The sequence below is a fragment of the Scleropages formosus genome, chromosome 9 (assembly GCF_900964775.1).
Source record: "Scleropages formosus chromosome 9, fSclFor1.1, whole genome shotgun sequence".
NCBI classification, from domain to species: domain Eukaryota; kingdom Metazoa; phylum Chordata; class Actinopteri; order Osteoglossiformes; family Osteoglossidae; genus Scleropages; species Scleropages formosus.
In genome coordinates this window covers 22,125,663-22,142,714 of record NC_041814.1, presented here as the reverse complement: position 1 = coordinate 22,142,714, position 17,052 = coordinate 22,125,663, and the positions used below count along the sequence as shown (strand labels likewise).

The following is a 17,052-nucleotide window of genomic DNA, read 5'->3' as shown; positions in this document are numbered from 1 at the left end:
TCAAGCGAAGTCATTCTATATCAGTCTTCACCCTCTGCCTCTTCTGTCGCATTCAATTAACTCGGAGAATTTCACCGTAGATTAATACATATTGCATCAGTGGATTTTCTGTGATACGAATCTGTTTCCTGTGGAGATGACATTTACGGCAAATGCAGTGTGTGCTTCCTTGGCCTATCAATGTTATTTGTTGCCTCCATTTCCAATCATGTGGTGCCATTTCAAGCTTAATGTATACACTGTGGACTTACAGACAGCAATACCAAAGCAAGAGAATGTGTTTAGAGTAATTGGATGGTTCATGGATAATTGTATAGCTGATGACAATCACGGTTGGTCAAGGCCCGTCCTTCCTCAGAAATAAACAAGGGGCTGAGGATCCTGTGAAAGGTCACTCAAACACTGTATTTGTGATAAAGGTGAGCTCGCAGTGTGAAAAGAGAAGACATACTGTAACTTGCACTATCTTACAGGTCTTGGGGAAGAATGGATGTCCTCATATCTTTTGTTATATGTACACACACATTTTCGGAACCGCTTGTCCCATACGGGATCGCGGGGAACCGGAGCCTACCCGGTAACACGGGCGTAGGGGGAGGGGACACACCCAGGACGGGACACCAGTCCGCCGCAAGGCACCCCAAGCAGGACTTGAACCCCAGACCCACTAGAGAGCAGGACCCGGTCCAGCCCACTGCGCCACCACGCCCCCTGTTATCTGTACAGAGGTTGGCTAAATTGGTTGGTCATTTTAACTGAATAACTTTGATCTTTCAGAAATGCTGTGTGTCAGAAATGTCTTGAAATTAAAATAAAAAAAAAGTGTGTTTGGGCTGGCCTATGCATTGGCATTAGAGTTTTGCTACTTTGGTACTCTTCACTTTTTAGAATTAAATGCTAGGAAATACTGTATAATGTTCATCTTAGTTAGGCATAAAACTATCCATAAATAAATTCTTTAAAGCCAGAGAAATACACACACACATTTTCAGAAACGCTTGTCCCATACGGGGTCACGGGAGCCTACCCGGTAACACAGGGCGTACAGCCGGAGGGGGAAGGGGACACACCCAGGACGGGATGCCAGTCCACCGCAAGGCACCCCAAGCGGGATTCGAACCCCAGACCCACCGGAGAGCAGGACTGTGGCCCAACCCACTTCACCACCGCACCTCCTGCCAGAGAAATATTTTATTTTATTCTTAAATGCACTGCAGAGCTTAATTTGCTTTTGGATCGAACCATTTGAACTGCGGTAGTGAAGTGCAGAAACAATAAAGGACCCTGGTGGTACATGTAGCGTTTATATTACTTATTCCTTTGATTGAACCCAGTTTGCATTTCTTATCTGTGTGTAGTTTAAATGTTCTCTTTGTGTTTGTGGGGGTTTTCTTTAGTTATTCCAGTTTTAGTGAAGTGACATGTTTTTCTGGTGCAATAGTGACTCAGCATTGCACTGTACAACCCTGTACTCAAAAACAAACAGATGGTAGGCATGGACAGAAAGACATATATCAATTAAGGGCATATCAGTTAACCTCACATGAAGAAACTGGGGGCAGTGTTTTTTGAAAAAGGTGGTTTGAAAAGTTTTCTTTAGAATGCAGCAGACTGTCTCCTGCACATTCTTCTGATTGCACTTCTAGGCTGTGATGATTCGAAAACTCTCTGCTACACACAAAAATATGTTGACTTTAAAGACATTCCAGCTCATAGAGACAGTTTAGAGGAAAAAATTAAAAAGTAATACAAAATCTGAAAAAAAGAAAATTAATTTAAACCACAATGACCATACATTTTTGACCACTGCCGTATTTTTATGTAATTTCAGTAACTTTAAATGTTAGGCTAACTAAATCTATGACTTGAGTTTTAATCAGAGATAACAAAAGACAAATATTGCCTGGATACCCTTTATTAAGGTGCCAATATTCATACTGTACTGATTGCTTTGCTCATTTTTGAGACCTGAGTTTTTGAAACATTTATTCTCTAAATCTCATTTTCTGTAACTGTGGACTTCTGTAACCTTTGAGAAACCATTATTACTTTTCTGTGTCTCAAATGCTTTTCTACACCAACTTTCCTTTCTATTATGTGACTGAAATATTAGATTATAATTAAAAAAGTCCAAAAAGGCTAATTCATATTCAACGAATTTTCTATCGGGAAATCAAAGATTAAAAAAAGTATCCTGGCTTTTTCTAAACAGAATAATAGTCAACTAAACATGTGAAAGCCCAAAGTCATTATACTGATAAAATCAAATGAGCAGTTTCTATGTCTTCAAAATACACTAAGCAAACTCAATAACATCAGTAACAAGGCAAAACAATACATGCATAAATACCACAAGGGTGGAAGTAATGAACCTAACAATTCTGCAGCTTAATTAAGTTCTGCATTTTTGAAGCTACAGTATGTAATGAAAATGATTAAATAATGAAAAAAAAAACTGAATGTAGTAATTTTATGAAGCTGAGTCTTCATGACACATAATTAGCCCTGCCACATATTCGAAGGGCTGACAGGTATTATTATTTATTAGTTTAGCACTTTTATCCAACGCAACTGAAATTTTCTGGTTTTTACACTATGCTTCTGAAAATTATTTAATGGATTTTACAGTTGGGTACCTTTTACTAGAGGACTTCAGGGTAAGTACCTTTCTCAGGGGTACTATAGCAGTAAAGGGGGATTGAACCCAAGTCCTTAGGTTGCTAGGCGATGGCTCTAACTATGCACTCTACCTGCCAGAGCTAGCTAAACGGTAGTTTAGTATTTGTGAACCTATGCAGCTAACGAAAAGAATCCGGTTTCAGTTCTGAAATGGAATCCAGCAGCTGAACCACTGATCAGCGTGCTGAAGCTGAAATGTAGTGAAGTCTGTCCAGCGGTGTAAAACTAAGCAGTGAGATACGGAACGAAACGGGCTGTTACCTCAGACTTGATCTTGTTGTCTCCAAAGCAGAGGTGCTGCAGGTAGGCCGCCGCGTTGGACTGCACCGATGGGAACTGGTGCTGCAACATTTGGATGACCTCGGGCAGCTCTGGGTCTCTCCAGCCAAACTCCCTAGTCAGAAAGAAAGAGGCAGGGAGAGATTTAGAAAAGTACTGCAGAAGGAGAATGAGAGAAGGGAAGAAAGGGAGCGTAAGAGGGAAGAGACAGAGAGGAAGACGGAAGTACATTGAGTTCATCGTGTGTAGGTATCTGACTTGTGTAACCTCTTCCACTCCTGGACTCAACAGCAGTATAATGTACAGCATTGTCATCTACTGTTGTCAACAGGCACAGAAAATGAAGGTTTATTTTTCATGTAATTACAGGAATTGCATTGCCTTATTTCCAAACTGATGGTTGGGATTCCATTGAAGGCGTGGAAGAAAAAAAAAAGTCAGGTTATGGATTTTCCTGTTCTCTGAATTCATCAGTAGTTTTCCCCATCCCCTGCTGTATCCAATTCCTTTTACAGTCATTCTTTCCCACTAATGCCTGTAAACTCCCAAGACCTTGGGAGATGATTTTTAAAATTGAGTTTTCCGTTTAGAATTGATTTCATGTTGAAGGATTTCAAAGGTGCCATTTGGCTCCCATACAATGTGTCACTTCCTGTGTCTAGCTGGTAAAAACATGCACTGGCATATGTGAAATATTGTGCCCTGGGGCAGCATATATTAATCATGCTGAAGCTCGTGGTATGTAGACAATAATATGCAACAGCAAATCTCTTTAACAGGCGACACCCAAATGGAGCTCTTTAACTTTAAAATTTAGCAGTTGTTGAATTCTTTGCCCGTATGAGTTTTTGATTATCAGGCAGTATTTTTGCCAGAATAACCTTTGCATTGACTTTTTGATATTGCTACATTCATTTCTAACATTGCATCCAGCCAATATAAGCGTATGTTATTACAACAGAATAATTTGTTGGGCCTTACTATGGAGCAAAATATATTAGATCATCAAAGAGCTAAGCTGTTGTAATTCTGAAGGCCCAGCACAAGGAGTAAATTATTATTTAAGGGGGAGGGTATAGTTCAAAGTTGATACATCTTTTATGTTCTCTACTGAAGACTGAACACAATTATGAATTCAGAGCTTGCAGGAAACAGATGCCTGTAAGCTGATGGCAGAGGGTCATGAATGCAGAAGAGTCAGCAAAGTTATTCACATAGAATTAAAAAAAGAATGTGCGCTGTCTAACGCACAGAAATTAATGATATGCTTTTTATTTCTCAAAGAAATTATATAACATGTACGGAAATTTTCAAAACAAATCATTTATGAAAAATGAATAACTTCACAGTTTCCCTACAAAACTATAGCTGAAATTCATGCCATTTAAAATGACATCTGACATTTAATTTCTGTTACACTGTTAATTGGGAGATGATTCTACAGTTCCAAAAATTGACAGCAGTGAACTACATCGTAACTTGACTTTTGGTCCTTACAAGAAAACAACAGAGGAATTGTATTTTTGTCACAGATTTCATGGACATTTGATAATGCTCGAATTAGAGAGTAGTAAAAGTTTGACAAAGCCTGAAAGTCATTTCAAAAAAAAAAAAAAAAAAAAAAAAAAAAATGCACTGTGGTTTTTTTTTTTTAATCAATTTTTTATGCCATCTATCCATCTAGAGAGCAATCCGAGTGGATGTCTTGTGTAAAATACATCACAATTTTAAAATAATGAAGCTGGAAAATCAACATTTTTTTACTTATGGGTCAGTTTTCAACAGTTAAACATTGTATTACTGAGTAGAATGGTTCATGAAGATTAGTTATATGTAACTATTTTCTATCTGTTAATAGTTTTTTGAGCACCGCTCAACCATGATGAATTGCATAATTTTCTCAGATTTCTATTGTCGTGTTGTGAAGGAGGTATGTATATATTTATATGAATTTACAAGACAAAGGTGTGTATACATATGTAGTTTTTTTTTTTTTCATTATTTAGATCAGTGGTTAATCCAATGTGAGCTGTTTTTGTTTAGCCCTGTATTAATAAAATTTTTACTGATTTGTTGATTAAATGCATAGCATAACTGAAATAGCATTAAAATGAACTTAACAGCTAAAGACTAACTGTTGTTTTCAAAGCTTTTACATCACATTTATTAGTGACCAACCCGCAATGCTGAAATGATCAGTAAAGATGTTTCTCACCTATTTTTCTTTAGAAAAATTAATATAGCAGCCAATACAGTAATTGCACGGTTGTTACTACGATTACATTCTTAATCATTCATGGCCTTCCATTGTCAGGTAAGATCCATTAAGTGAAACACTGTACGATTGTGCTCAACAGTTTTCTTAGAGCAACATCTGCTCTGTTTCAACAGAATAACAAAATAAACAGAGCCTCCAGCTACCATGTTTGGTTTGGCTTGGTTTCAATCCTATGATTTGTTAAATGAAGAGCTCAATCAAGCATATTTGAGTGCTGAAACTGCTCCAACAGCCCAGCACCCTGTGAGGTATACTGGACCTAGGATGGAAACCACTGCTATTAACAAATGCTGTCTTACAGCAGAGCTTATATCTTATTTCCTCCAAATACCATGAACAAACTACTATGGTGTTTTGGCATGGAAGAGCCTGACAACAAATTGCTTTTTCCTGGACTTTCAAATATGAGGACACATTGGACAGCTTCTTGCTTACGGCTTCTGCTGCAGTGAATCCAGACATAAAGAATTCACTAAGAATTCACATGTTCTTTTAATTCTCTCTTTCACTAACTGCTTGTCCTCATCAGAGTCACGGCAACCCAGAGCCTATCCTGGAACCTCTGGTGCATGGCTGGGGACTCCAGTGGGGTGCAACAAACAGATCTCGATACGTTGCAAGGCAGCTACATTTACACGCACATGCACACGCACACACACACACACACACACACACACTCACACACTCACTTACCCAGCCACTCCCTACAAGCCATTTAGCACTCTCAATTCACATAAACTGCATGTCTTTGGACTGTGGGAGGAAACCAGAGCACCCAGAGAAAATCCAGGCAGACATGAGGAGGACATGCAAACTCTACACAGACTGAGCCACAATTAAACCTATACCTGAATAGGCCAGGTACTGTGAGGGAGCAGCACTACCTGGCTGTACCACCTTGGTGCCTGTATTCTTATAATTAAAAATTAATAAGGTTAAGTGGATGATCCGCCCCTTTTTAATGACCAGCATGATTACTACCGTACTTAAAAAGAGGTCAAGATTTTTCTGATTTCTTAAACTGCTGTAACTGCCAAACACTCCAAACTGGCCAAAGATCCTGCGAGGAGCCCATAGTGTAGCATTGAGCAGGTACTCGGCCATGGATCAAGAACTGCAGACACAATTTTCTTCACGACAGCAAGGATTGATCTCTCCAAGGGCATAGCCAGCACCACCAACACTATAAATTACAAACGATCTCCAGATAAGATAGGCATCACAGGCTTTATTAATTAAAAGCTACGAAGGCTTTTGAATTAAATGTCAATCACAGCAACTCACTTAATAGAAAAGAAAGACACCTGGATCTCAGTATGGATATACCGTTGATTAACCATAACAATTTACCTACATTAATAAAAAGAAAATGTACCTCATGTACTTTAAGTACAGAAATCTTCAGTATTCATAGTTCAATTCATACATTATGCTTATTAGATTGGCAAAATCAGTAATCTAAATAACCAGGGAATAACTACTCTTTTGTTAAACAGGCATTGGACAAAGAATTTGGAATGCATCTGTGCATGTCAGAAAATAAAGGGCAGAAGACACTGGGATCTTAGAATTCCAACACACATTTGTACATTATTACCTTGGTGCTTCCCAGACTATTTCTGTCTTTGCTATCATCAGGATAGTTCTATGAAACGGGGTCAGAGAAGTGGCATTTCATTCCTTCCATAGAGGGAAAAAAAAACGAAGAAGAAAGAAAAACCCAAAACAGAAGAGCTGTCATGTCACTCAGTCGTCTCTGATGACAGATCTCGTCTCGTGCTGCCAGAGCCTGTGTCCAGGCTGAGGGTCAGGTGCAGTACGGCTTCGAGATCACGGTGGAGGGGGCAGACGGGGAGTTACGGCACTAAACGAGTGGGAGTGTGTCCAGGCGCCATGGCAACGGGCGGAAGGTCATGTGACCCCACCAGAAGACCTGGAGCACTGAGAGTGTGCAGGGAATCATGGTGCCAGGGAGGCAGAGCAGAGGGTGATACCGTGTGAACGAATGTTGAGAAATCGTTCAACTTGAGGGTGGTGAAGCCTCCTCCCAGTCCTCAGCACCACAGTGTAGCCCTCTTCATACATCCCATGCCTCGGAAGCGAAAGACCATAAAATCCACAGTGCTGACTAGTCCCTGTGCGTTATGTTGAGTAACACACGTCTAATAGTGCCCGCTGACATCACAAAGCCCTGGTCGCCAATAAGGCCCCTCTGCAGACCCGAAGTATGCCCTATATCCATGGATTTTACGACACATTGTTAGTACGTTTTACAGCAGCCGAACCGGCCTGTCTGAAAACGCCAGGCGACACTGAGCACTCCCTGGTTGTAGATCTGAACCCTTCGTCTGAACATTTCAGAAGATTTGCACAAGGCTTTTGATTTTGTTTTAGCCCCCCCCAAACATGCGACAGCTGCCAGGGCCGCTGAGTGCTACTCCTGCCACAAAGGAAATCTCAAGCTGTGCTACAAACCAAAGTAGTGCTCAGGCTTGTCTTGCTCCCCCTAGTGGACAAGTAGGCTTCACTGCGCTTGGGAGCCTCCACGTCTCTCTCAGCAGTGAGCGGTGGGCATGTTGCATGACTGGGAAGGACAGTTTATATGATTGTAGAAAAGATATTTGGCAAAAAATTGAAAGAAAAAAACACAAAAGGTGTCAGAGATCCTTGAGCAGCTCTAAAAGATGGTCTCTCTATAATTAGTTTTCATACCTAATAAAACTGTGTAAAACAACACCTAAAATTATCTCCCCAGTCGCCTGGACTAAATTGAATTGTATTTTTAAAAGTGGCATGTCATCTAAGGAGGTGAGGAAAAAGAGAGACGGAGAGAGAGAAAGATCAAGATATGTACAGCGGTAGCATCCTAGATTAATCAGTTTTCACTCAGGAAGACTGCCAATACCACAAAGTCCATTTCTGTTATATAGATCCCTCCTATGCGCATTGCCTTAGACCGCACTGATTACAGAACTGAGCTATTATCATAAATTGACAAGACGCGGATGATAGCACCGTGGAAGTTCAAAAATGAATTCGGGAAGGTGGATCATATTTTCAAATAATCTTTAATATTCAAAGGCTATTTATAACATTTAGCATACACCACTAAATCGAAATCAATATTAATAAACAGATTTCAAGTTTTTACCATCTGCCAGAAAAGGATAAAAAATATAAATAATGCAAACAGCCACGTTCCTATGAAAAGTATCTGGGTATAATTATCACAGGTGTGAAGGTTTAATTACCACTTCAGCCCATATGTCTTAATAATAAGGTACATTTTAGCATTCTGCCATCAAGTTTTTAACATTTGAACTGTTTTTGATATTCTGCCCTCTCCACTTAGGAAGTTCTGTGTCTCTCAGATTTACCTAATCAGATTCCAGTGTTTTTATTAACTGTTATGTAAATTCCAGTTGTCAGTAATGCACTTGCTCCCAACATATATCACACACACATTTTCAGAACCACTTGTCCCATACAGGGTGGCAGGGAACCGGAGCTTAACCCGGCAGCTCAGGGCACGAGGGGGACACACCCAGGATGGGACACCAGTCTGCCCCAAGGCACCCCCAGCAGGACTCGAACCTCAGACCCACTGAAGAGCAGGACCCGGTCCAACCCACTGCGCCACCACACCCAACATATATCATTGACTGTTTATTTTACCACATCCAGTAGAACCAACAGCATAGTACTCGACATATGCAATACGAGCTGAGATATTAACATGATGTGTTAAACACTATTTAAAAAAAAAACAATCCATCAATTTGTCATAAATATCCACCTGGCCAATGTAGGGTTGTGGTCTAGAGCCTATCACAGATGCACCGGACGTGAAGCAGGGTACATTCCTTCACACATTCACATACAGTGGGCAATACAAAGTCACGTGTTCGCATTAAACACGGGAGGACACTAACACGAACACATGGAGAACGTGCAAACTTCATCCCGACTGAACCGGACTTGAACCCCACCAGCTGCTGCGCTACCGCGCCACCCCCAAAACAAAAATCTATTATTAATATAAACATAATCATCGTCATTCCACCAAATTCAGAACCCCTAGAGCAGAGATATCATGGGAGGTATTTCACAACTACAGGTCTTACATTTGGACTCACACGGGTGAGGACGGTATATATCTGAGCTCAGCAGCATGACCTTATACCTATAGTCTCTGGAGTTTTGTACCGTTTCAGAATGAAGAAACTGCAAACCTTTCAACGTTATCCTTTGCAAAGTTTGAGTTCTGTATGCAGACAATAAGAAAACTTTGATTTTCAAGAATATTTTGACTTTCAGGATGGGATACTTGGAGGGCGTTCAAAAACATTGTTGCACTGCTCAATGCGCTGAGACTGGTCAGGTTAATCTTTTTAAACGTCTCCAATAAATAAGGATACAGACTCACACATCGTTCCGCTGTGGAAGACCGGGGAACAAAGTGTAATGATACTGCTCTCCCGAGGAAGGAATGACATCACACGCAATGAGAGCAACACACTGTTCCACCGCAGAGAATCAAACTGGGAAGACAACACATAAAGACCCCATATTTCACTGACCGGCAGTGGTTAAGAACAACTGTGTGAAAAAGTCAATTGGAGGACTTGGCTGCCTGCTTGTACTTTTGATCCTTGATCACTTCTGAAATTTAACGGCTTGGTGAAAATATGGGGCGGCATTAACATCCACACCCTGCCTGTCTATCGCAGCGCAGAGCGGCAGAAAGTACACGCACAACAGGGAGACACACAGCGTTGCATTGCAGTCAGCACAAAAGCAAGGCTCGCAGCACACGGTACAGCACGAAAACACCCGAGAGGGGGAGAGGAAAAGCACTTTGCTTTTCTCTCAAAAGGGAGAGGAATCAGCAGGAAGAAGCGCAGCTGAGCAGACGGGGTCAATGCAGACACAGTGGAAACTGCTCGCACTTCATACATGCTTTGCTGTACAGCTGGATGGCGATCAAGAAGCAGGCCTGCATAAAATCGCCGCTCTCTAAAACCTACTGTGCGAGATCCAGGAACGAGGGGAGAAATTAGTGATTAAATGAAGCGAATAAAAGACGGGCGAATCCTCGGAAGAACGCCGGGGAAAGGGAGGGTGATGCGCCATTCCGCCGCACGCAAAGGCACGAGGGATGGGGCCCCGGCAACAGCGTGTGACGCACACGTGTGAGGTCAAACCGCAAGGACCGGTGACTAAGAGTGTGAAGGGACGCAGTTTGGGCTGTCCTTCTGAAGGATCACAGCGGGTACAGTACCGCGGTGAACGCAGCACAAGAGGAAAATTGGCTTTTTTGTTATTCTGCTTCGGTTACAAATAATACACGAAAAAGGCAAGTAAAAACTACCATGGTTCCCCTTTCTGGCATGCAGAATTGTGAAGGGGTGCTAAGGGATACAGGAGGTTGCTGTGCAGTCCAGTTTAATTAGCTGAGCAAACAAAAGTGAACCGGAGAGCAAAAAACCATGTAAAGGCGACTGGCAGGTGTTGCGGTCCCGGACCTGTCACCTGGGGGCTAAAAGATGCTGATTTACGTAAGAAAACATAACACGCCGTTTCCCTCCAAGCAGGCAAATTACTTGATGTTAACAAACTGAGACATTGCCAAATAACAAATAAACGTTGTATTCCCACACCAGTGCTACATAGCAATGTGTAAAGCATTGCTTCCTGCACTAAAGGCAAATTCTAGCTGTATTAAAAGTATCTGATGGAGCCCTTGATTGTATATATAGAGCACAACTGATTATTCAAATGATTTGTGATGAAATATGAAAACTACTACTACTAAACTACTACGATGAGGGAGAAGGATCACGATTTCATATGAAAAAACTTCTTCAACCAGTATATTTCCTTTATAGCAGAGGTTCTTAACCTTTCCTAGGTCAATGAGCCTTTTAAAAATTTGACCAAAGCAAAGGACTACAGAACTCACAGAGAAATGTCTGGAAATAGTCTCTGAAGAAAGGCTTTATTGCACTAAAAACTGATTACCTTGACCTAGAATTATTTCACAGGTGTTATATTAATATTTTCTTTTTAACTTTAACTTAGTGTTATTTTCAAGGTAACCCTGTGCTTTGTGGACCCCCTGAAGCCCATCCATGGGCCCCAGTAAAGAATCCCTGTTGTACAGCATTGGTGGCATAAGTGGAATTTAAAAATACACTGTTGTGAACGGCTAAATTAAAAACCTTCAATGGGAACAGAAGGGCTGCTCTGTACCATAGTACTGTGTTAATCTGGCTAGGGTCATGTATTAATGTGGCAACAACCTGCACTTTCTCTGAACTTTCTCCTGACACACAATAAATTAGTGCAATAAATTCCTTTTCTGTATTTAAATTAATCATCCTTCTCTGCTCCCTACACGTTACTGAGCTCTTAATCATAATTAGCATAGAAGTAATCTTTGTTGACGTGAAAAACAATACGTAAATAGTTTAAATAATGGCAGCATAATTAGAGGTGGACACATTTATTTTCTATTTTGAAATACTGTATGTCGACAGTTTATATAAAATAGCAGCAGCACAAACTTGATACTGTTTTTTTTTTTTAAATAATAAAAAATAGCGTATTTTAAGACTTCTAGGGTAAACAGAATACATCTAATTCATACATATTTGTAGCTAATCTTGCATTAATATGCCTTGGCAAATGTTGATTTTCCATAAATAATTAAACCAACTGTATTGCTTCCAAAGCAAGTGACTTTTAGATGGTTACATATTTTACAGATGTGAGTGGAACTCACATGATTTTTATTTTTATTTTATCCCATTCTTATAAGTTATTTATAATGCTGAAAAGGAAAAAGTACACTCTAGTCCCAAAACTTTTTGGTTGGAACTGAATATAGTAAATAGCAATCTGATCCCAATCACTTTGAAATTCTACAGGATCATGTGTTATCATTCAGTCACCATATCACATGAGCATGTCTGTGAAGATACACACACACACACACACACACACACACACACACACACACACTTTGTCTGAAACCGCTTGTCCCAAGCAGGAACACAGTGAGCCAGAGCCTAACCCAGCAACACAGGGTGCAAGGCTGGAGGGGGAGGGGACACACCCAGGACGGGACACCAGTCCATCACAAGGCACCCCAAGCAGGACTCAAAGCCCAGACCCACCAGAGAGCAGGCAAAGACCAAACCCGCTGCGCCAGCGCACTCCCCTGCCTGTGAAAAGGAAAAATAAAATGACCAAAGTAAGAGCACTTGCATAATTGTTGAGAAGGACCAGGCTTGTTGTCCTTTGATTTAAACGATAAGACAGGCAATAATTCCAACAAGGCCTGTAGAACAGAAAATATTATAGCGTGGGATATCATGTTGCTCTCTAATGAGGACCATTGAGAGGAGGGGGAATTTTATAATATCAGCACAACACATTACCCTGATGAAGTATCATTCTGAGGTGGAAATAACACTGAGATAAGGTCATGGCGGATATTACAGAGCCTTATTCACAGCTGACAGATTTTCTCTGCTCTTTGGCAATGGGTGATTTAAGTAATGCAGATCCAAAGGCCAGGGTGTAAGTTTGGCACAACATTAGAATGATGACAGCAAAATGTTGCCTGCAACTCATAACTCTCGACATTCTGTGCCACGTTGGTCAGTTGTGATCACATCTCATGAATACTGCGGAAAAAACAATATAATCAACAAAAACTGAACTCAACAGACTCAAGAGATTTGAAAATCAATGAATCTTTTTAAAAATAACTGAAAATCTGTTAATGCATGTGAGATATTCAGTGCACTGGGGGCAGTGGACATATCAAGTGTAGGTATCTTGATTTATGATCTGGCAACTCTGGCTCCAGCTCTGTCGCTGGGGACAATCATCGCAAAGAGGGAGAGACTACACTTGGAGCTGCAGACGTTTTGAGGAACTTTAATGCCACATCAACAATGGCCATCAGTGTCCCATTCGGCATCCTAAGTGCACCACTCCTAAAAACCAGCATATCAACACCATTCCACCATTCTTTGCGTTAGACAGGCAGCATCAGGTCCTCATAAATCTGCCATTCTGGCTGGTTTTTATCCTTGCTGGGATCGGGAGTAAATTGAGAAGCAGTGATGCTGAAAATAGCCATAGCATACAACTCCTGAACACAGGGGGACACTGCATCCCTTGAGCTACACATTACCATTATATGAAAATACGTTGATATTCCTGTGGCGCCAGACAAGAAGTTTCTACCAGCTCAATTTTGGTAGAACGTAAAGCATGTCTGAAGTGAGTGGCTTGAGAGAAGCTTGTGTTTACCAAGTTTCAAAGGTATATTTTCATGATTTCTAGGAAGCAATTCCAGCCCCACTCCAAACATCTGATAGCATTTAAAAGAGCAGGAAGACCCCTGTTAGGACTCAGAATTATAGCACATTATAGCACAATACAATTTGGAAGACATAGCTCACACCCTCTAGAGTGGACAAAAAAATGAATGTCTACGTCTCAGGAGGATATCAATAATCCAATGTGATTTTAGATATTACTAAAATACAGAAGTGCAGCCATTCAGCATTTTTCAGTTAAAACATGAGTGTTTTGGAGGAAGTGGTTTAGTTTGAGAGGTTGAGGGTTATTTGGTGCATCTGTGAAATTGATAGAACAAAGAGCTCAACGGATAAACCTCTGAATTCAGACTGACTTTGAGGTTCTCTGCATTTGCTCCAAAAGCAAGCGTTCTCCACCTCATCTAGATACTAGGTCAAGTGTGTGACAGGCCAGCATCATGGTTCAAATGTCTTGTGTTGAAATAGTGACACGGGTCAGCGGGTAGTATAATGATTAGACCGAAAAGATCGCAGGTTTGATTCCCACCTCCAGCTGTTGTACCTTCGTGCAAAGTACTTACCCTAAAAATTGCTCCAGTAAAATTACCCATTACCCAAAGGTAAACAATTTCAAGTGGCTTAACATTGTAAGTTGCTTTGGAAAAAAGTGTCAGTTAAATGAGTAAACAAAGTGGAAACTGTTGAAATTCAACATTTCTCCAGTGGGAAGCTACACATCTAGCAAATGAAAACTCTTACTGCAACAAGGAGGAACAGATGGCTGAAGTAGAAATTGCAGATGCTGAACATTAGAAAAAGAAATGAAGGGGAGCCATTGACTAAATTTTAAGTGTCAACAATGGAAGCTCTACAGTGTAGTGAGGAACCGGGGAATCAAAACCAAAGCGAGCAAATAATCGTACAACTTAAATACAACACCCAAGGCACATCCAAATGAATGCGGGGAAAAAAAAGCTGGTTGCCATGGCTTTTTCTAATGGTTTGAATTTACAGTATTTGGAGACTCCGAGGGGACTGTACACTGCATGAATCTTCAACCTTGAAAAAAGCAAAGTGACTTCAAATAACATTACTGAACTGGAATTCAGTTGACGTACCATTGTTTTCCACAAATACTTTCATACTTTTACATCCTAAATGCCAGAGTGTTCCAGAGATGTTTCTCGCTCCAGCTTATTGCATCATTTTTAAGTTGCAAACGAGAAATGTTTACAGAGGCAGCTTGAAAAACTACACACGTAATGTTTAGTTTTGGTTATGGAGCCTTTTCTTTTGACTGGACTTGGGTGGGGGGTGGGTGCTGCATCTCCAGCATTACTTTGTTGATGCCCTCAGTACCAAAAGTCATGTCAAACTTTACACAATGAATATAAGGCTGTAGCAGTTCAAATCTAACAAATCACAGAATGCCATCTTAAGGAAGAATGCAACAAATACGCTACGTGTTCGTCACTTTGGAGAAAAGCATCTGTTAAATGAATAAAAATAATGTAAAAAGGTTATTTTACATGGACAGTTGAAATCTGTAATAACCCCCAAACAACATATATATGTTAACGACTAATTATTATTAAAATATATTGCTGTATACACAATTCATCTGGAAGCAAGGTCAAGGGAAATATGCTTATTGCAGTCACCTCAGTTTAAATCTGTGTGGTGTCTACATGTTTTCCCATGTCTGTGTGTGTTTCCTGCAAGTGTTCCGTTACCACCCACAGTCCAAAGATACGGAGTTCGGGTGAATGCTAAATAGCTCACAGTGAGTGTGTGCTGCTACCTTGTGATGGACTGGCATCCTGTCCAGGGCGTGCCCCCCCAACCTTGTGCCCAGGGATTCTGGAGTAGGTTTTGGACTGCTGCAGAAAACTCATTTTACAAGAAATCTTTTTTCTTCATGTTTCCAGGATGACATTTTGTTTCTATCAATTCTCAATACATATTCATTTTCTGACATTTCTTATTAATGTTGCCATATCAACGTTTGAATATTTGTATCTGTGAGCCAATAAAGTCTCCTTTACCTGAAAATTTCCGAGAGGAACAAACAAATAATTTATCCAGGATAAACAGAATGAGCGTTAGCCTACCTTGTAAAATAGAATATTTTTAAAAGTAAATATCGCAGTGAAAGATGTCAGTGCTTAAGAACCCTACCCCCTGGCAGTGCTCTGTTTTCTTTCCACTGCAGACAATACTAACTTTACACTTGCAGTTTCAACGCTGTGTGCACATTGCATTTTGTACATTTCAAAGAGTTATGCAGATCTTTAGCTGATACCAGACAAAAATTATACCATACATACCAGATATTATAACTTCACATTATTAGTATTTGTGTCACACTTATCTGTTTCTTATGTTAGATGTTATAGCAGGTAAATAGTTATTTGTATCTTAAAAACAAACAGCAGAAAAATACACAGTCACCATGTCCCATTCCACCTGAATTTGACCCAACGCAAACATTCACTATTTCAGGAGTGTCTTTCATTGAAAACAAAGGACAGGTGTTTAAACATGCTGACAACTGCAATGCATCATCCAAGTTTTTATTCCAAAGTTTTTATCATTTTACTAACTAAAATCCTCAGTTTTTTCCAGGTGCACTTGAAATTTAAAGGTATTTCAGGCATTCGAGCTGCACAGCCCTGTTCTGAAGCATTAAAACATTTTGGTGACAAACACTTGGATAATTTTAAAAGAAAGATAAAAAGATTTTAAAGAGCTATTTGCACCTACCACTGACATGCTGATGCATTCACATTAAAATAACCATTCAGCCTAAATGAGAATAGTTGAAGATAAAAGAATAAAATACTCATGGAAATACTATATCTGAAGCAAAATAACTATTTTTGGATGCCCTGTAGTCAAACACACCATGGAAAAATTATGGTAGGTGGCTTGAAGTGGCCGAAACAACTCAAATGCATTTGTCTCTTAAAAATAACCCACTTTTGCAAGACTCCCACAAACCTCTTATTGACATTCAGTTGACTGTAAATGGCTTCCAGAAAGGAAGTAATGGTTATAAAATGAAAGTTGGAATGAATAATGTAAGATCACATCCATTTAGAGATCAAAATGTCACAGACAATATTCTGTGAATACATGTTTATTTTCTGGCACAGTTTCAAGAAAAAGGGGAAAAAAAATTCCCCCCAAAAAACCCACTCTACACTCAGAAAGAATACTTGTAATTATTGTCTTTGTCCATGTGTATACCTTACACAAAGTGCTCACAGTTTGTATTCCCATTTTGCACAACAGGCCTCTTACTCAATGGTCAGTGTCTGGTTGAGACAGTTAAAACATACATTGCCAGTCAAAACTTTAAAATGTTTCCTGGAAACTAGTTTTTTCATGAGCTATTTGGTTAAAGAGGTTGAGCAGGAAATGAACCTACTCCATGTGGGGAAAAAAGGAGGGAAAATGTGAGAACATTCAGAGAGCTTT

General features: G+C 40.1%; 1 protein-coding gene across 2 annotated transcripts in view; it reads right to left on the bottom strand.

The window, feature by feature from the left end:
* LOC108935566 (catenin delta-2-like) overlaps positions 1 to 17,052 on the bottom strand; it is a 274,279-nt gene that overhangs the window by 86,002 nt on the left and 171,225 nt on the right. For both annotated transcript variants that reach the window (XM_018754302.2, XM_018754303.2), the window contains exon 10: positions 2,941 to 3,073. In XM_018754302.2, the coding sequence (XP_018609818.1) occupies positions 2,941 to 3,073 (133 nt within the window). The remainder of the gene's footprint in view (positions 1 to 2,940; positions 3,074 to 17,052) is intronic.